The 21,480-nt window shown below is 34.7% G+C and overlaps 1 protein-coding gene across 2 annotated transcripts in view; it reads left to right on the top strand.

Annotated features, from left to right (window-relative positions):
• Positions 1 to 21,480, top strand: part of NUDCD1 (NudC domain containing 1) — an 88,632-nt gene that overhangs the window by 50,879 nt on the left and 16,273 nt on the right. For both annotated transcript variants that reach the window (XM_031947122.1, XM_031947121.1), the window contains exon 8: positions 18,400 to 18,525. In XM_031947122.1, coding sequence (XP_031802982.1) covers positions 18,400 to 18,525 — 126 coding nt within the window. The remainder of the gene's footprint in view (positions 1 to 18,399; positions 18,526 to 21,480) is intronic.

Below are 21,480 nucleotides of genomic sequence, written 5' to 3'. Positions count from 1 at the left end.
CCAAGGTAGTATACTTTATCCTGGACACCATCGTTTCTTTTGTTATTGTTATTGAGTCATTCATTCCTTTCCAACTCTTTCTGACCCTGTGAACTGAACTGTCTCTGAGGTTTTCATGGCAAAGATGTTGCAGTGGTTTGCCATTGCGTCCAGTGTGATAACACAGGTTAAGTGACTTGCTCATGGTTAAACAATTAGTTGTTTCTAAATCAAGATTTGAACTCTGGTTTTCTGGACTCCATGACCAGTGCTCTATGTACTGAACTACCTAGAGCTTCCTCTTGTTCCTTCCTTAGTGCCATAAGGTTGCTTTAGTTTTTTTGACTGCCATTTCACATTATTATACTGGTAGTTTATGCTCCTTTTGTGTTCCCTTCCACAGGATCCCTCCTCTGCTCAGTATTTGAATGACCATTTTACTGTCCTGTTTAAGCAACTTCAGTAATGCCTTATTGCCTCTAGCATGAAGTATAAAGTTCTCAGTTGGGCATTGAAAGCTCTTTCAAGCTTCTGACTTCAGCTTATTTTTTCCAGAATTTTCATATATCTCCCTCCCACATTTGGTCCAAACTAGTTTACTCTCTGTTTTTCAAAATTCTTCCCTCTAGAGAATTACTTATTTTGACCTTTTTTTATGTGTTATCCTGTTTGACAGTAATAAACACTTCAGATGAGCATGGTATTTTAATGCCTCATTTAACCAAAATTTTTTGCTATTATAGCTATTATGGAATCTTATTAAATTTTTAACTTACGCATAGAAGAAATGTTGGAAGAACATCTTAAAAGTTATTTTGTTGTAATAAGTTTTAATGTTATTTTTTTTTTCTGGCAACAAAATCATTTATTAAAAGTTTGCTATGAGTTTCCTTATCTCAGAACCCCTTGACATCACCTACTATTTCATCCTTTACCACAATCTCTGATGATGCAGTGACCTTCTTTTTGCCAAGGCTAACCTTTCTACATGGACCCTTCATATAATGATTCTTTTTCATCTTTTATAGAAGGTTCCCTGTCAATTATTTCCTTCTCTCTAACCTTCAATCTCTTTCTAGTGGTTCCTTCCTTGAGATTTTTCCTGATCCTTTCCCCTATTGTTTTTCCTCTGTTTCTTAGCCAAGATCCTAGAAAAAACTATCTGGACTCAATGCCTCAACTTTCTCATCTTTTCTAAATCCTCATTATTCAACTGAAATTTCTCTTTTCAAATTTGCAAATGATTTGGCACTTAAGAGAGTTAACATAATTTTGTCTATTCTTATCTTTGCTCTCTCTCTGCAGCGGGGTGTGTGTGTGTGTGTGTGTGTGTGTGTGTGTGTGTGTGTGTGAAAATGATCTTATATTCTGTACTTTAGTTTCCCTTAGCTGTTTTGTCTCCCTTCTTGCTGAAATGCATTTTGAACTTTCATCCATTTCAATACAATTAAGTAAAAAAGCTGGTGGAAAATAAAAAGTTGGGATGATATTGGGTTTCTTTTGATGAGGATAGGAGGGAATGAGATCAAGAGTATGTATGGAAGAGCTAACCTTTTCTCTCATCAAGAGAGGAGAAAAAATGTAGAAAGAAAAGAAGAGGGTTCAGGGAAGTGCCCTAAGGTACAGTCACATATAGAGGGCCAGGACCTGAATAATGATCCACCAAAGGACATTGGGAAGAAATAAGCTATACTTGTCAAAGAAATTAGAATAAACAAGAAAACCCAAAGAAAAAGCTTGGCAAGTGAAGTGGCACAAAAGGTGAGGTAGCAAAAAATTAGTTTAAGGGAAACATAAAAAATCTTTAGTCTCTAGAATTTTAATAATAAAATTACATTTTCAAAAGAAAACAAAGTCAAAGCTCCTACATCGAAAGCCTCCAAGAAAAATAAGAATTGGGCTCAGGCCCTGGAAGTCTAGACAGATCTGTACTTGAACCTGGACAGTTGGGTGACCATGAGCAAATTACTTAGCCCCTATAAGCCTCAATTTCCTCATTTGTAAGCTGGAGTAAGGAGGAATTGACACTGCAAACTTTAAAGCAGTATACGAACAGCTGTTTTATTTTATTCTTCTCATTTAATGCTTCATGGGGCTCAGATAGATTGTCCTAGAACAAGTTGCAATTCTGTTTTTCTTAAATAGTTTGGTAAACTAGAGCAGGTGGATGAAATGTAATTCAGTACTAGAATTGAAAGATGCTCTGCAGTGATTTTTAAGGACAGAACTCTGAAGCAGACAGGATGACAGGTATGGTAATAAGTTCCCTCTCCTCTACCCCAATTTTCTGTTACCTAAATGAATCAATCAATCAATCAACCTAGCACCAGTCCTTATTAAGCTCAGAATCTGTGGCAGCTATTGTGTTTGCTAGGAGCTGAGGAATGCATTAAAGAAGTGAAAAAAGTAAATAAAGGTAATCTCCTTGCAAAGAGCTTTTGGCTTATTCTGCTATGTCTCTTTATAAAATCTTTTCATCACAAATAAGTTGGAGGCTATACATTTTCCATATAGAAAATCTGTTGAAAACATTGTTAAAATTTGTTAAATTTTAATTTAAATTAAATCAATTTAATTTATTTAAATTTTAAATTTAACAAATATAAAAATTGTTAAATTTGTATGAAGTACTGTAATACCTGAGTGATTCTGGGCAATTGCTTTTTCCTTGATAATGATGCTCCAATTCCAGTAAAACTTCTGCTGAATTTTTGAGGATATCATAGGTTTGTATTTGTATTATAGGGATTTATCAATCTATTAAATTTAGGAGGAATAGCAAAAATCTAATCTATTATTATGGCTTCTTTGTTATTCTCATCACTTGATCATGTCTTTTTAGATAATTGATAGGTGTGAAATCTTAACTGTTATTGTCATCTTTTATTTTTTTTTTGAAATTCAACTAGAAATAATCCAGGGACAAGTTGTTATTTTAATATTATTCTTTTATGTTTCATTTTGATGGACTATTGTGCAGATAGATTAAATGATTGCTCTTTGTAGCTGAGTAAAAATATTAAGTTGTAAATTCATCTGTAGAATCCCTGAAAGTGTGGCTGAAACAACTCATAGCAGACAGGATAATAGGAGTGATACGTATTTCATCCTGACCACTGTGGCTTTAGTTTCTTCTGCAAGGTCTCTTATATGTTATCTTCCATTTTTTATAGATTGGAAATGATGAATTTTCAATATGACAACTTTTAAAAATAATGTTGTTCTTTAATTTTTAACATGTTAGTGTTATGCCTGGTCAGCTGTAGACATCGGTTTTTGTCTGTGATGATGTTTTGGTTCTGTTTATTTGTTGAATTATAAAAAATATAGTACAGTGAATAGTCTAGAAGATGACAAACTCCTGTGTGATTCTTGCCAATTGATCATCATGGCTCTTTAATTATTCAGTATATACTACTTTTGTTAAAATTTGGTTGTCTGGAGAAGTTCAGATATTGTATTGTACAGTATTGTATAATTTCATGGCTTGCTTGTTTGTATTCTGGATAATGGACAGTACTCGTACACTTTCCCAGTCATCAGTGGAGTAAAGCAAGATTGTTGCTTGATCCCATGCTTTTTAGATGTTTTTAGCAATGTTGTCCAATGAAGAAGACACAGTATCAAGATCAGCTATTACTCTAATGCTAAATTATTTAATTTGTAAAGGCTACAAGCCAAGATTAAGATGGGATAGTTGGTGTATCATTTTTTTGTTTAAAGATTATTGTACAGTGTAACCTCTGAAGCTTAGATAGAACAAAGTGCGGATCAGTTTTTTGCTTCTTCGGTTAATTTAACATCAAGAAAACACAGACATCAGCCAGCACCACAATATTCCTTCATAACTTCACTTACCTTAGCACTATACTTTCTAGGGATGGCACAGATATGATGAAGTTGTTGCTTGCATTGTCATAGCTGACTCAGTGTTTGGGAGATTCCAAAAGACAATCTGGAAAAGAAGAGGTAGTAGATTGTCTAGCAAACCAAAGATCTACAGATCATTGTGCTGACTTAACTGTAGTGTATTTGTGAAACTTGAACAGTAAGCCAGTGCCATTCTAGGAAATTGAATCGTTTCCATCTGAATTGTCTTCAGAAGATAAGGTATCAAACACTAAGGTCCTTTTTTGAAATAAACCACTAAGTACTCAAACTCTGCCACAGAGAGTACAGCTCCAATGAGCTGATCATGTTTGAATGACAAAACATACATAAAAGATTATTTTATAAACAACTCATAGAATGAAGGTCCTTATATAGCAGTCAAAGGAAGCAACACAAGGGTACTATTAAGGTCTCTTTGAAGAACTTTGGAATTAATTGTGTGATGCTTACAAAGGACTGATCAACATGGCAAATCCACCTCAAAGAAGTCACTGTGCTCTGAGGGAAGATATGAGATGTGCAAATTTTGAGACTTTTCCACTCTCAGTGTTTATATAGCCTGTTTGTGCTTGACCTGTGCTTGTATTTGTCTGCTCAGTCATAGTTGAGTATACATTCATGACTCCAACATAATGATGTCATTTTGGTTCTCTTCAAGAGTGAAGGACATTAATCAACCAATTTTCATTAACCTGCAGTAATATGACACCGCTTCTACCAGTTCTTTGGAAAACCTGCCTTGATTGATGTCTGAACTTCATAAGGATAGCCTTTCCATAACTGTGATTAGATGCTCTTTTTGTTGTTGGTGGTATTGTTACTTTTAAACTTTGTTTTTCTTTCTTTCTCCCCAGTATTACCATTATTGAGATTAGAGAGAAAGAGTATTTTGAAAACCTAATAGACTTGGAATAAATAATGTGTGTAGTGGAGAAATAAAGATGTTAGGAAGAGGAGAGAAATTTTTCTAGCAATGATATTTTTACTAAAGTATTTTAGAAACCTCATTTAAAGTAATTGAAGATGAATTAGCCAAGTAATTGAAGAGTATACGGTAGGAGAGAAGAGCAAGTTATTAACCTTAGTTTTCTTTTGTATCTTTTTGTGGACATTTTAATAGTTTGCCCTCTGTTATAAATTTCACAGATAATCATTTTTAATAGACTTCTAAGAAGAACTGCCATATATTAAATATTTTTCCATGTAAAATTATAGTTATTACTATAAAAATGAATATAAATTAAAGAAAAAACTGATTCTGCATTTGAAAAGTAATTAAATCTTAATAGATTTCATTTTACATTCTTAGCACATGATCACATATTATGAGAAACAAAATATCCTATGTTCACCACTCTAAAAGATTTTGAGTAGCAGTTTATTTTATTACAAGAGACACTGCACATTAAGTACTCTTTTATAAAGCATAAAGGAGCCCAAACAGGGCAGGTAAAGCCTTGCGTAATAAATTTATGGGTTACAGCAAAAATGGGACATTACATGGTAAGAGAAAGGGATAGTCCCATCCCAAATGGGAGTAGAGAAGGGCAGAGTGGAGGTAGAGAAAGGATTTAAATAGGGGAGAGAAGGCAAGATTGAGGGAAAGAAAAAATAATCATAACTGTGAATGTAAGTGGGATGAATTCACCCATAAAATGAAAGGGGATAACAGAGTAGATTAAAATCCAGAACCCTACAATATGTTGTTTATATGAAACACACTTGAAATAGAGACATATTACATTAAGTAAAAGTAAAGGACTGGAGATGAATCTATTTAACTGAAGTTAAAAAAAAAATTCTGGCATACCAATCATGATCTCAGATAAAGCAAAAGCAAAAACAGATCTAATTCACATAGATTTAGTAGGGAAACTATATTTTGTTAGAAGATACCATAAGCAATGAAGTCATAGCAATACTAAACATACATGCATCAAGTGTTATAACATCCAAATTTTTTTTTTAGTAATAGCTTTTTATTTTCAAAATACATACAAAGATAGTCTTCAACATTCATCCTTGGAAAACCTTGTGTTGAATATTTTTCTCCCTCCCTTTTCCTCATCTCCTTCCCTATACAGCAAGTATTCCAATATATGTTAAACTTGTGCAAATCTTTTATACATATTTCCACATTTATCTAAATTCTTAAAGGAAAAGTTAAATGAGTTATAGGAGAAAGTAAACAGTAAAATCATACAATGGGGGACTTCAACTTTTAGAACTAGATAAATCAGAAAATCGCTTAGAAAAATAATAGGAAGGAGAGGCAGAGCCAAGAAAGGTAGCAACTTGCTGAGGTCTTCCCAAAACCTCTTCAAATTCTTTTAAATAATGACCATTAAACTAATTTTAAAGTATCAGAACATACATTCAAAAAAGATGGAATAGAACCATTTTCCAGCCAAAGACAACTTGGGCAACAGGGTGGAAGTCCAGCATACATTCCCAGCCCAGTCCAAGGCCCCAGTGCCAGCAAAGCAGAAACTGGCTTAGGGACCTCTGAATCAGTAGCAGTATGGGGATTTCCAGACCTTTCAGCTCAGATACACCAAAGATGATTTAAAAGATCAGCAGGAAAGGTTTGTCAGTAGGGTGAGAGGGCCTCGGGAAGTCAACATACTAAGAATGGGTGTGGGCAATCTCAGCTTACAGCTTCTCAGTTTTTACTTGCTGAGAAAAATCCCTGTTGCTTTAGCACACTAGAACTTACAGTAGGATGGTGATACTCCTCATAGTTCAAGGGCAGAAGAATGCTTGTGTTTAGGTCACTAGAAAGATCTCTGAAAACAGCTGCACAAAATCCCTGAAGCTTGGGACAGTGTACCTTCCGCCTTGGAAACAGAGCCTTACTTTGACAAATAGTTAAAAGCAGAGTAATAGGCTAGGAAAATGAGCAGAGAACAGAAAAAAATTCCTAACATAGAAAGTTACTATGGTGACAAGATCAAAAAACATACTCAGAAGAAGATAACAAAGTCAAAACTCCTACATCCAAAGCCTCCATAAAAAAACAGGAATTGATCTCAATCCTTGGAAGAGCTCAGAAAGGATTTCTGAAAAGAGAGGCGGGAGGTGGGGAATGGGGGTGTGGGGGAGAATAAGAAGAAAATTGAGAGTGGTGCAAAAGGAAATACAAAGAGCTTATGAGGAGAAGAATGCCTTAAAAAACCAAAATTGGCCACATGGGAAAAGATGTACAAAAGCTCTCTGAGGAAAATAGTTTAGGATCATGTTAAAAGAAAAGATACTTAAGGCATATATATAGCCTTAAGCTCAAAGTTGTATGCATATATAATGACAGAACAATTTCTAGAAATTAGTTTCTCAATTTCTACTTCTCATACTTTTTCTACTAGAATCTATTTATTGTGTCTAATAGTATCTAATGAAATCCAATTTTTAAGTCTAGCTTTTCTTGTATTGATATACTTCTAAAGTTGCATCATTTTTACCAATTAAACAGCTTAATTTTTTTCTTAAAGTACAAATTATTTAGTATAAGTAATACAAATACTATTGGCCCTCTGTTTTACTTGCTCTTCAAATATGTATTTGATATCCCTAAACATATTTTTCCCAAATTGAGACGGAAACTTATTTTTCACTGCTAAAATAGGAATATTATACTTAGCTTACAGATCTGTAAATCATTTTTCCAAAAGCTTATGTAAGTTGCTTTGATACATAAGGAAGCCTTTCATGGAAAGGAAAAAAGTAAATGCCGCAGTGGGTATAGTACTAGGCTTGAAGTCAGGAAGACTCATTTTTTGAGCTGAACTCTGACTTCAGAGACTTACTAACTTTGTGACATTTGGACAAATCATTTACCCTGTCTGCTTCAGTTTTCTCACCTGTAAAATGAATTGGAGAAGGAAATGGCAAACCACATCAGTATCTGTGCCCAGAAAATCTCAAATAGAGTTGCAAATAGGGTTACAACTAAAACAATTGAAGAACACAGTAAACCATGTGCTAGGTCCTGGGAATACAAATACAATGATTAAAATCTTTGCCTCACAAGGAACTTGAATTCTTTTAATTTTTCTATTTTTTAAAAGTATCTTATTTTCCCAAATACATACAAAGATAATTCTTAACATTTCATCTTTGCAAAACGTTGTGTCAAAATTTTTCTCCCTCTCACCCTTTCCCCTTCCTCAAGATAGCAAGCAATCTAGTATAGGTTAAACATGTACAATTCTTTTAAACATTTTTCTATATTTGTCATGCTGAGGAAGAAAAATCAGATCAAAAGTGAAAAAACATGAGAAAAAAACAATCAACAAAAAAGGTGAAAATACTATGCTTTGATCCACATTCAGTCTTCATCATTCTCTCTTTGGATGTAGGTGACATTTTCCAGCCCAAGTCTATTGGGATTGCCTTGAATCAGTTGAAAAGAGCCATGTCCATCACAGTTGATTATCATGTAATCTTCTTATTACTGTCTACAGTGTTTTCCTAGTTCTGCTCACTTCACTCAGCATCAATTTAGCATCAATTTTTCCAGGCTTTTCTGACATTAGCCTGCTCATCATTTTTTATAGGTCAGTAATATTCCATCATATTCATATAACATAACTTATTCAGCCATTCCCCAACTGATGAGCATTCACTCGATTTCCAGAGGAATTTTCATTCAATTAGAGATAAGGAAGGACATAGAGAAATAAATTCAAAGCAACTAAATAAAAGGCGTTTTGAGTGGAAAGATACTAGCAATTGAGATGATCAAGAAGGTAGTCTATAAGTTGCATCTTGAAAAAAGTGAAGATGGGGAAGAAATGTATTCCACAGAAAGGTGATCAAACAGTACAAAGTCATAAAAATCGTGATAATTGTGTTTTGTGAGAAACAGAGAATTTGATTGGATCACAAAACAAAGAGTATTCCATAATGAGGTTAGAAAGATAGGGAGTAGAAGAGTTCTTTTGATCCTAGAAGTCATAGGAGGTCTTAAAGAAATGAAACAGCCAGATTTTTAGTTAAGAAGAATCATTGGGCAGCAGTCTTAAAGTGGGAAGAATCTTAAGTTGGGAGATTAATTAGGAGGCTTGTGCAATAATTTAGGGAAGAGATAATTAGGACTTGAATGAAGGTAGTAGCTCTGTGAGGAGAGAGGAATCAGATATAAGCAGTAGTACACAGATAACTGATTAGATATATGAGGGAAAATAAATTAAAGAGTACAGGATGATGCCAAGGCTGCAAATCTCGGTGACTGGGAAAATGACGGTGCCTTCAAAAGATGCCACTGCAGTATCCAATTTGAATTTTACTGTAGACTATTTGTGATGTGGTTTTGAATCTCAAGAGAGACTGGGGCTAGATTTAGTACAATAATCATCAAGATAGAGTGATTATTAAAACCATGGGAGCTACTGAAGATAGCGAGAGAGATTATAAACTGAAAAGACTAAGAGACTTAGAACAGAACCTTAGTAAATATCTGCATTTAGGGAGTATTATCTGGATGATGAACAAGCAAAGAAGACAAAATTCAGTGTTGTGTAGATAGTAGAAAGCTCTTTTTTGAGCTCCTGAAAGCAATTTATGGGCCAAAGACTTATAGTGCATCTCAGCTGCTCAGTGCTGATGGAGCCACAGTGATTAGTGCCAAAGGCATGATCATAGACAGTAGATTGAACACTTCCATGTTTTTCTCAGTAGATCATCATTAATCAGTGCTGAAGCTATTGACTGTTTACCTCAGGTTGAAGTCTTGGAAGAGGAAGCATCTCTCTCTCTCAGTGATTATTGGTGAGATTCTTGCTGGAGTCCTCCTTAATAGGCTGATTCTTCCCCTAGAAGATGGCCGTCTACTTAAGAGCCATTATGGCTTCATAAGGGTCCAAGGAATAGTTGACTTCGCCTGTTTTTTTGCCTAACAACTCCAGGAAAAATGCCAGGATCAAAACAGATAATACAAAAATGTGGATGAAAATTTCATTTTAAAAAACAAGATTCAATAATAAAGATGACAGTATTACCTAGATTATTTTAGTACTACATCAAACTCACAAGAAACTATTTTACTGACCTAGAAAAATAAATAACAAAATTCATCTGAAAGAACAAGAATTTCAAGGGAATTAGTGGGGGGGAAAAAAAAGCAAATGAAGGTGGCCTAGCTGTACCAGATCTAAAACTATATTATAAAGCAGCGGTCATCAAAACTATTTGGTACTGGCTAAGAAATAGAGTAGTTGATTAATGGAATAGGTTAGGTTCACAGGATAAAATAGTCAATGACTATAATAATCTAGTGTTTGACAAACCCAAATTCCCCAGCTTTTGGGATAAGAATTTACTATTAAACAAAAACTTCTGGGAAGATTGGAAACTAGTATGGCAGAAACTAGGCATTAATCCACACCTAACACTGCATACCAAGATAAGGTCGAAATGGGTTCATAATCTAGACATAATGATATTATAAACAAATTAGAAGAACATAGGATAGTTTATCTCTCAGATCTGTGGAGAAAGAAGGAATTTGTGACCAAAGAACTAGAGATCATTATTGAACACAAAATAAATAATTTTGATTATATAAGTTAAAAAGGTTTTGTACAACAAAACTAATGCAGACAAGATTAGAAGAGAAGCAGTAAACTGGAAAAACATGTTTATATTCAAAGGTTTTGGTAAAGACCTCATTTCTAAAATATATAGAGAATTGACTCAAATATAAGAATTCAAGCCATTCTCCAATTGATAAATGGTCAAAGGATATGAACAGACAATTTTCAGATGAAAAAATTGAAACTTATTTCTAGTCATGTAAAAAGATGCTCTAAATCACTATTGATCAGAGAAATGCAATTTAATACAATGCTGAGATATCACTATACACATCTGAGATGGGCAAAAATGGCAGGAAAAGATAATGACAAATGCTGGAGGGGATGTGGGAAAACAGGGACACTGATACATTGTTGGTGGAACTGCAAACAGATTCAACCATTCTGAAGAGCAATTTGGAACTATGCTCAAAAAGTTATCAAACTATGCATACCCTTTGATCCAGCAGTATTTCTACTGGGTTTATATCCCAAAGAGATCTTAAAGAAGGGAAAGGGACCCACATGTGCAAAAATGTTTGTGGCAGCCCTTTTTGTAGTGGTAAGAAAGTGGAAACTGAATGGATGCCCATCAATTGGAGAATGGCTGAACAAATTTTGATATGTGAATGTTATGGAATATTATTGTTCTGTAAGAAATGACCTGCAGTATGATTTCAGAGAGACCTGGAGAGACCTACATGAACTGATCCTAAGTGAAATGAGCAGAACCAGGAGATCATTATACATGGCAAGAACAAGATTATATGATGATCAGTTCTGATGGGCGTGGCTCTCTTCAACAATGAGATGATTCAGGCCAGTTCCAATTGTTCGGTGATGGAGAGAGCCATCTACACTCAGAGAGAGGATTGTGGGAACTGAATGTGGTTCACAATATAGCATTTTCACTCTTTTGGTTGTTGCTTGCATTTTATTTAGCTTTTTTTTTTTTTTAAGTGGTTTTATTTTTCTTGTGCAGCACAATAAATATGTATGCATACATTAGATTTAACATATATTTCTACCATGTTTAACATATATTGGATTATTTGTCATCTAGGGTAGGGCATGGGGGAAGGAAGGAAAAATTGGAACACAAGCTTTTACAAGGGCTAATGTTGAAGAATTCTCCACACAGTTTAAAAGATGAGAAAAGCTTTAATTTAAAAAAAGAGAGAAAGAATGAAGGACAACCAACAACAATCTTTAAAAAAAATGCAATTTGCAAATGTTTAACAAAAAAAAAAAAAGCAGATTCAGCCAAATGGTAAAAGATGAAGGGGAGAAAAAAAACTTTAAAAATAGAATCAAATGGAAAAGGTAGTACAAAATCTCACTGAAGAAAACTTTATGAGAAAAAAATAAACAGTTTTAAAAAAAAAGAATGAAAAAAATTGAAGACAATTGAGTGAATATCTTAGTGGAAAAACAACTGAGCTGAAAAATAGATTGAGAAATAATTTGAGAATTGCCTGAAAACTATGATCAAAAGACATCTTTCAAGAAATTATGGCTGTCTTGTATTCCAGAACCAGAGGGTAAAATAAAAGTTGAAAGAATCCACCTATCACATCCTAAAAGACATCCCCAAATGAAAATTTCAAGAATATTATAACTAACTTCCTAGTCAATGAGAAAATATTGCAAGTAGCTAGAAAGAAACAATTCAAATCCATAGTCAGGATAACAAAAAATTTAGCAGCTTCTATATTAAAAAATCAGAGGACTTAGAATATGATATTTCAAAGAGCAGTGGAGTTAGGATTACCAAGAATCCACATACCCAGCAAAATTGTGTGTGATCCTTCAAGGGAAAAAAAATAATGAAATTGAGGACTTTTTAAGCATTCTTGATGAAATGACTAGCGCTGAATAGAAATTTTAATTTTTCAAATATAAGATTCAAGAGTAACAAAATAATAAATAGGAAAAGGAAATCATAAGGAACTTAAAAAGGTTAAACTGTTGACATTCATATATGGAAGGTGATACTTGTAACTCAAGAACTTTCTCATTATTAGATCATTAAGGAGTGTATATAAACAGAGTACAGGTATTAGTTGAATATGAAGCAATGATATTTAAAAAAAATAAGAGGTGGGGAGGAGTGCAGTGGGGGGAAAAGGGGAAAGTAGAATGTTGTAAATTATCATAAAAGAGTCAAGAAAAAGCTTTTATAGTAGAGAGGAAAGTAGGGCAGGTGAAAAGTGAGTGAACTCTTACTCTAATCAGAATTGGTTCAAAGAGGGAAAAGATATGCCTTCATTTGGTTATAGACATCTATCTTTTCCTCCTAGAAAGTAGGAGGGGAAGAGAATAAGAGTAAAGAGGCATGGGGGTGTGATACAAGGGAGAACAGATTGAGGGAAAAGTAATGAGAAGCATAATAGTTTTGAGGAGGGACAAGGGTAAGGGAGAATAGAATAAATGGGGTGGGGTATAGGATGGAGGGAATAGTTAAACTAGAAATAGAGCTTCCAGGATAAAGAGAAAATACAGTCAATATTCTACATTTTTGCATTTGACTTATAAGACTTGAATTTGATTTTATTAGTAACCTTATTTTCACTTTGACTGTGGCTACACTTGCACATTCATGGCTGTGCACAATAGAGAAAAAATGACAGATGCAATACGTGCATGTTTTAGTCACAAAAAAAGAAGGAAAGTATTCAGAAAGTTTTGTGAATTTGTACAAGAAAGTGCTAGTGATGAGAGAATTGAAAAAACAGAAAAACAATTATGTTTGTGGATAAATGAGATAGTGGTCACTTCCTTCTTGCTAAGGCTTTCATGGCTAAATGAGTTAACCACTTCCCTTGCTGCCTGTGTTCTAAGCAACTATAGTTCAGTAATACATTGGCTAAGGACTGGTATTTTTCATCAGGGAACAGTTCAGCCTTGGAGCCAAAAGGCAGATTAGAGATGGTAGATTCCTTCTTCCTGACATAGCCATCTTTGCTGTCAGGAGTTGCCTCTCTGCGCTTTTTTTTTTTTTTTTAATTCATTTTTTTTTGTGGAGCTAGAATAGCCAAGAATAACCTACTCAGCAAAACCAAGAATAATACCATGGGGGAAGGAGAGGTAAAGGAGAAGAGGAAGGGGTAGGGAAGGGATATTTAATGAAATCAAGGACTTTCTACAGTCCTCATCCCAAGTGCTGAAAGCTGAGAGAAATTCATCTCAGTGCTTGTCAGACAGAAAAAGTATGTGAATGGGAACTGCCACTCAAACTCACAGGTAACTCACTAGACACCAGGCAGCGAATAAGACAAGGACTAGGAGAAACCAGTCCAGCCCAGACTTTGAGCTCTGTGTACTTGCATCTTCTCAGTTGTTCACTGGATGGGAGCTTGGCTTTATAATTTTGTAGATTTTTATGTTGAATATGTAAACATTTTATCACACTTTCTATCCTGGGAACCTCTATGAATTAAAAGGAACCAAAACATGACAGTGTTGTCTGTCTGGGGCTATCTATTTTTCCACATTTGAATCCTGTATGTATCAGTCAGTCTAAACGATTCCATTGTAAATAATGGTGAGAAAAGTGCTCGTAGTGTCAAAAAGTGCAGTGTGTTTTTGTGTGTGAATTATGTTATTGGGTGTGCTGCTAAAATATTTAAGTTAATACAATTTACGGACACATTTGTGATTTTATGACGTTATCAAAATTGGTTTTTATTTTGCTGTGCTAATCATGAAACTCATAGCAGAATTCACATTAAGACATCACTTTGGTGGAGAGGTGGCACACTCTCATTACCAACAGAAACATGGATGACAAATAAGGATCATGATTGGCTGTGTATGAAAACTGGGAAAATTTGAACTGTTTACATTCTACATGAGATGATACATGTAATTTGTAAGAACTTTATCATAACTAGTGATATTAGAGTTAGTCTAATTTAAGAGCTTGTATATGAGTTTATGGTGTTTGGATGATTTCAAAAGAAGAAAGAAAAGGTGAGAAAAAGGCATGCATTAGGAGATGAGGAGGGAGAGAAGAATGATGTAAATTATCCCACATTAATGAAGTGAACAAGTAACTAGAAATAATTCTTAATTTTAAAAAAGAGAGAATAGATAGAATTATATAGCAGTCATAAAAGTGGATGTCAGTAGAAAGAAGTTATCTATAAAGCAGAAAGGGGATATTAGAGTGTATTAGAAGCCAGAATCAAACAATATGTTGTTTACAAAAAATATTTTGAACAGAAAGATACCCTTAGAGTTAAAATAAGATGATGGAGTAGAATCTATTAAGCTGCAGTTGAAATAAAAAAGGCAAGGATGGTAAATATTTCAGATAAAGCAAAAACAAAAATAGGCATAATTAAAAGAGAAACAGGGAAACCATATTTTACTAAAAGGTATTATAGGCAGTGGATTAATATCAATACTGAATGTATGTGCACCAAATAGCTTAGCATCTGCAGGGTTTTTTGGGGTTTTTTTGCTGAGGCAATTGGGATTAAATGACTTGCACAGGGTCACATAGCCAGGAAGTGTTAAGTGTCTGAGATCAGATTTGAACTCGGGTCCTCCTGAGTTCAGGGCTGGTATTCTATCCACTGTGCCATCTAGTTGCCCCTAGCATCTGCATTTTTAAAGGAAAATTTAAATGAACTAGTAGAGGAAATAGCAAATCTATAATTTGGGGAGATTTCTATCTATTCTTCACAGATGTAGATAAATTTAATCATGAAATAAACAAGGAAGTTGAAGACTTGCAAATGTTTGTAGATAACAGCTTGAACATTAGAAACAGAGTGGGTATGATTGAGATTGGAGTCTTTTGGAGAAAACAGTAAGAGAAGTGATTACAGGGACAATATAGAAGGACATTCATTGTCAAAAATGATAGGAAAGAAGGAGAGAGTGGGTATTAGGCATATCCAAATTGATCTCCAGTTGGATCAGTTCACTAATCTATCAACACTTTATTAGTGTCTGATTTTTCTCACATTCCCTTTAACATGTATCTTTATCTTCTCCTGTTACCTTAGCCAATCTCGGAGGTGTAAAGTGATATCTTAGAGTTATCTTAATATGCATTTCTCTAATCAGTAGTGATTTAGAGCATTTTTTCATATGACTAGAAAAGCCATTTCTTCATCTAAATATTGTTCATATCCTTTGACCATTTATTAATTGGAGAATGACTGATATTCCTATATATTTGAGTCAGTTCTCTATATATTTTAGAAATAAGGCCATTTTGGATGAAGTTGGATAAGATAAAAGGAAAATAAAATGACAAATATTGGAGGTCATGTGGGAAAACTAGGACACTAATATATTGTTGGTGGAATTGTGAACTGATTTAACCATTCTGGCAAGCAATTTGAAACTATGCCCAAAGGGCTATCAAACCCTGCATATCCTTTGATCCAGCAGTGTTTCTACTGGACTTATATCCCAAAGAGATCTTAAAGGAGGTAAAGGGACCCACATGTGCAAAAATGTTTGTGGCAGAACTTTTTGTAGTGGCAAGAAACTGGAAACTGAATGGATGCCCATAAATTGAAGAGTGGCAGGATAAGTTATGGTATATGGATATTATAGAATATTATTGTTCTGTAAGAAATAACCAGCAGGATGATTTTAGAAAGGTCTGGAAAGACTAACATGAACTGATGCTAAGTGGAGTGAGTACAACCAGGAGATCATTGTACATGGTAATAATAAGGTTTATGTGATCAATTCTGATGGATGTGGCTCTTTCCAGCATTGAGATGATTGATGCCAGTTCCAATGATCTTGTGATGAAGAGAGCCATCTACACCCAAAGAGAGGAGTACAGGAACTGAGTGTGGATCACAACTTAGCATTTTCACTCTTTTTTTATTGTTTGATTGCTTTTTGTTTTTCTTTTTTTCCCCTTTTTTGATTTTCTTTTGCAGCATGATAATTGTGGAAATATGTATAGAAGAATTGCACATGTTTAACATATATTGGATTATTTGACATCTAGGATGGGGATAGGGGAAAGGAGGGAAAATATTTGGAGTATAAGATTTTGCAAGAGTTAATGCTGAAAATTATCTATGAATATGTTTTGAAAACAAAAAGCTGTAATAAAAAATTAAATGGGGCTATTTGAGTAATTTATTTCCTCCTGTTAATCTGGGCAATCTATATTTTTGTAAGTATTCCTCCATTTCACTTAGATTATCAGATTTTGGTGCATACAGTTGAGCAGAATGTCTCCTAATTATTACTTTAATTTCTTCTTCATTGGTGGTAAATTCACCCTTTTCATTTTTGATATTGATAATTTGGTTTTCTTTGCTTTTTCTAATCATATTAACTAAAGGTTTCTCTTAATCCTTTTTTGTTTTTTTCCCATGAAACCAACTCTTTCTGGCTTTTAATCCACTGTTACTCACTTCCATTTCATGGGGGAGTTCATCTCATTCACATTGACAGTTAAAATTACTAACTCTGTATTTCCTGTCATCCTATTTTTCCCAAGTTGTACTTTTCTCTTTCTTTTTGTCCCTTCCCTCCTTACTGGTGGTAGGCTTCTATCACTTCCTTCAATCTGCCTTCCTTTTTTTCAGTCTCTTGCTCCTACTGTATTATACTATTGACATTTTTTAAAGTAAGAATATTGATGTTTTGATTTTTTATTATTAGATTTTATTTTTAATTTATGGAGTAAAACAAGTTTTTCTGTAATATAGTGCAATAAAAAACATGATTGCAATTTGAAACTCCAAATCTGCTGTGCAAAGCTTGGTATTCCTTTCAAATGTATAACAAAATTATCATGTAAATTTCTTTTTCAACACTACCCACTCCTAGCAGAGATGGCTGCCATTAGACACAAATACGGTGTGTGTATGTGTATGTGTATATGTGTGTGTGTGTGTGTGTGTTTCAAATGTATAACAAAATTATCATGTAAATTTCTTTTTCAACACTACCCACTCCTAGCAGAGATGGCTGCCATTAGACACAAATACGGTATGTGTATGTGTATGTGTATGTGTGTGTGTGTGTGTGTAAAATTGTTCTATATATAATTATATGAGTTCTTTAGATGCAAATAGTGCCTTTTTATATGTCATTTATAGTTAATTTGGATGTTTATAATAGTTAAAATAACTTATTCATTTAAAAACTTTCTTAATATATACAATGTTCTCTTGGTTCTGCTCATTTTGCTCATTATTTCATGAGTCTTTCCATGTTTTTCTAAAATTGTTAAACTCATCATTTCTTATAGTACAATAGTATCTTATCAGAATCATATACTATAACTCATTCAACCATTCCCCAATTCATCTTCTTGAATTCAGATTTGGCCTCAGACACTTACTGTTTGACCCTGGGAAAATCACTTAGCTCTATTTGCCTCAGTTTCTTCACCTTCATCTGCCATAGAAATGGCAAACTACTGCAGTATCTTTGCCAAAAAAAAAACAAAAACAAAAACCCAAATGAAGCTGACAAAGAATTGGACATGATTGAAACAATTGAAAAATAATATTTCATCTTATTTGATTCCACCCATTAGCCTAACCTGTCAAGATTGTGAATCCTTTCACAGTGCAGTATTATGAGTCATCCTCTTAGTCTTTGGCATTTGCCAGTTTGACAAGTATATCAGCATGGCCATTGGCCAACTTGTTGATTAATGTATGAAATAGTGCAGGGTCATCCATAGTAAAATCTATATCAAATATCCTTCTAATTTTGGAGTATATGTTTAGATTTTATTTCGCTTTTTACCAAGATTTTCAATTCTAGTATGTTTATGTTTTATCTTCATATAGAATTACATATCTAATAAATAACTAATTGCAGTCTTTATAGGAATCCTATTTTAGCACAGCTATAGATTGAAATTAATATTTAATCAATGATCATTTTTCAGCTATACCTTTATAATATGATGGTATTAATTAGGTGTCTGATGGTAGTTTTAATTTTTTTCTGGTTTAAGAATCCAGATCCAGATAAGGAAAAACCACCATGTAATGCTCAAGAATTAGAAGAGTGTGATACTTTCTTTGAAGAGAGCTCTACTTTATGCAGATTTGATGGCAATACTTTGAAGACCACTCATGTGGTAAGTGATTTATATTTATTTGTGTTTCCAGAAAATAAAAATGATTAAGCATAAAAAAAGCTATGTAGTCACATGATTAATTGAGCCTTGGGAGCTAAAGATTCAGTACTTTGCTGATTACTAAATTATGATATCACTTTAGAACAATGAACCAAATAGGACAAATGGATATTTGTATGAAATGACTAATTATTAAGTGTTTTAAAATAAAGGTATAGGAGAATTTTGATACTTTACTTACTTGATATATAAATTTTATTAATTCACATGTACAATTGAAGAGACTCTAGCCTAAAGATAATGTCTGATTTGTGCTCTGATATATTGCTAAAATCGCATTTCTTTAAAAGAGAAAAAATATATATAAATATATGCTGAAAAAGAGTTTCCACATAAAAATCACTTCCCTGTTTGAGAGAAATCTGTTATTTTTTTCTCAAAAGTAAACTTGTACGATTCAGCCACACAACACATTAAAATAAGACCTTATAGCAAGTTTAAAAGTCATTAGGCAATCCCAGCATCCTGAGATTTTTGTGAAAACTAGATTTATTACAAAAGATAAGAATGTGCCTGAGGAGCTCAAAGAATTGGCTTAAAACTGTACAACAAAAGAAAGAGGAGAAAATAGCAAGGGGTGTAGCATGGGAAGAGAAAGGTACAGTAAATCCTCCTCAGGGGAGGAGTTAGGGGGAAATTGCAAAAGCCACATTGTTTTCCTTTGGGAATTTATAGATTATGAAGATATTGGATTCACTTATATGCAAGGGACCCCCATGGCAAAAATATTTTTCCCAGACTGGTGCCTGTCTTGCCTCCCAAAGATACAGAGAATCCATTTTGGGGTACAAACAACAAATTATGTAAATGTTGAGGTTGGGAAGGAGACCCTAAAAGTTTGGGATCATAGACTGTTGTCATAAGGTATCTCAAAAGAATTTGCAGGTTTGAACCCATTTCCTAGTAAAGGAGCAAAGTTTTATTGTAATTGTAATGCCAGTTGTGGATGGCTAAGTTCCAAAAGAAATTAGCAATGAAACAAGAGCAAAGAGGCACATTTATCCCTTTTTTTCTATCATTGATATGCTAATTCTGTAGCCCAGAGGTAGGAGGACCTAGGAGTGGTCACTTCTAGTATCTGATTCTCACTGACCAACAAATTATCACTATTGTCTCAGAAGTTTGGTTTGTGGGACTGTCCTCAGGCCAGAAGCTGACAGTCAGCAATGAATTGAGGAGTGGTCTATTCAGAATCAGACAAATTGTTGTTCTTAAATTGGGAGTGTGGGAAGTCCCTGAGGCAGACTCCAAAGCCAGAAGATTTAGGATTACTGACATTGTTAGAATAGAAACTCCCCCACTAAAATCAGGGCACCTCAAAATCTTTTCAATATATATCATTTCTCCCTCTCAAGCAGTCATTCCCCAAATTCATTTGGGACAAAGGGATGGAGGTCTTATCTTCTAGAGCTGCTTCATGCTGATAAGCAGTGTAGAGCTGTCCCTGCCCAGTGGGGTCCAGACTGGGGAGGGGAGGCAAGATGGCGGCAACATCATTCAGTGGGGTGCTGGATATCAGAATCAGTAAGCCAGTGGCATTCAGGGTGAACAGAGATAGTTGGAAGTTCATAGCTTAGAGCCTAGAGGAAACTAATCTCACAAGGAGGTTAAAAATGCAGGGGCCAAATATGAGCAAAAAAGTAATAAATAAAAGTGTTGTTAGTGGGGACAATAGCCAGGAACCCCATCCAGAGGAAGGCTGAGTTGGGCTGGGGGTGGAGATGAAGCTATCATGAATGCTTCTCGTCCAGACAGCTTTTTCTAGGGTAAGTACCAAAGAATGTTTTTCTCCAAATTCCTGCTTTTGTCTCCTTGAAGGGATGGGAGCAGTGTTCGAAGCAGTAGCATTATATACAGTGAAAGGAGCACTCAGATGACCTGGGGTGCAAGCACCATAATGTTCAAAAGGGGTTAAGCATCAGGTAAAGAGGTGTGATGATTACATTAGCACTCTGGATACCTTAGAGTCAGTCCGAGTCGAGATAAGCAAAAGTCCTTAGTCTTTATAGGTAGGATTGAATTGGATGGAAGCAGAATCTCCCCAACCTTCCTTTTCCTTCTCCATTGTCTACCACCAAAGTGACTCTGGTTAGAATTACTCCACCCCCTAGTCCCTCCTATAATTCTCTGTATACACCAGTCATTGAGCCAGCACAGGATAGTGGGAAGGGCCGTTTTCCAAGCATATGCCCATAGAGTATGTCCAATCGGTAATTAGCCTTAAGTCTTAGCTGTCCTGACCTCAGTGCATCGACTCAAGAGTTTCAAGTCCATTATAGAGAAGAGTACAGATTGAGGAGGGCTCCAGTCAGATGCTTTCCTTTTAATAGACCTCTCAGAAACATCGAAGTAGAATGGAGAACCCATTTTATAAAGAAAAGCATATCTCTTAGGTATAAAGATGGTACCTGAGATCAAGTTTTATAGTAGCTTCCTAGTTAGTAAGAATGATTATAATTACATGACATTATTCCAATAGGAATGTTAGTTCTCAGGAGGTTATGAAGAAGCTTCAAGGAAGCTTCAAGTAGAAGCATTATGAGTGAGTTTGCCAGAATAATTTTGGAATGGATATCCTACAATTATTTCTTGCAAGAAAGGCAGAAGATAGGTTAAAGTGAGCAAGGGATGGGGAGAGGGGGAAGTTAATACAAATAGATTGGCATTCAATATGGGGATGATGACATCTGGGAAAGGAGCCTTTGCAAATTATACATCAAGTCACATATATAGGCTGCCTTGAAGATGCTGAGGGCACACCCAACAATCCTGAATGCCCCCACTACCCACAGAATACCCTAGTCTGACTAAGGACTTATCTTCCCACTGTTGGGGGCCACAGAATGACACTGAGAAAGCTGTACAAAAAATACTAAGAACAGAGCTCTCATCCTT

This window comes from Sarcophilus harrisii, chromosome 1 (assembly GCF_902635505.1).
Source record: "Sarcophilus harrisii chromosome 1, mSarHar1.11, whole genome shotgun sequence".
NCBI classification, from domain to species: Eukaryota; Metazoa; Chordata; class Mammalia; order Dasyuromorphia; family Dasyuridae; genus Sarcophilus; species Sarcophilus harrisii.
The sequence above is the reverse complement of the archived record's forward strand: the minus strand, read 5'-3'. Positions and strand labels throughout refer to the sequence as shown.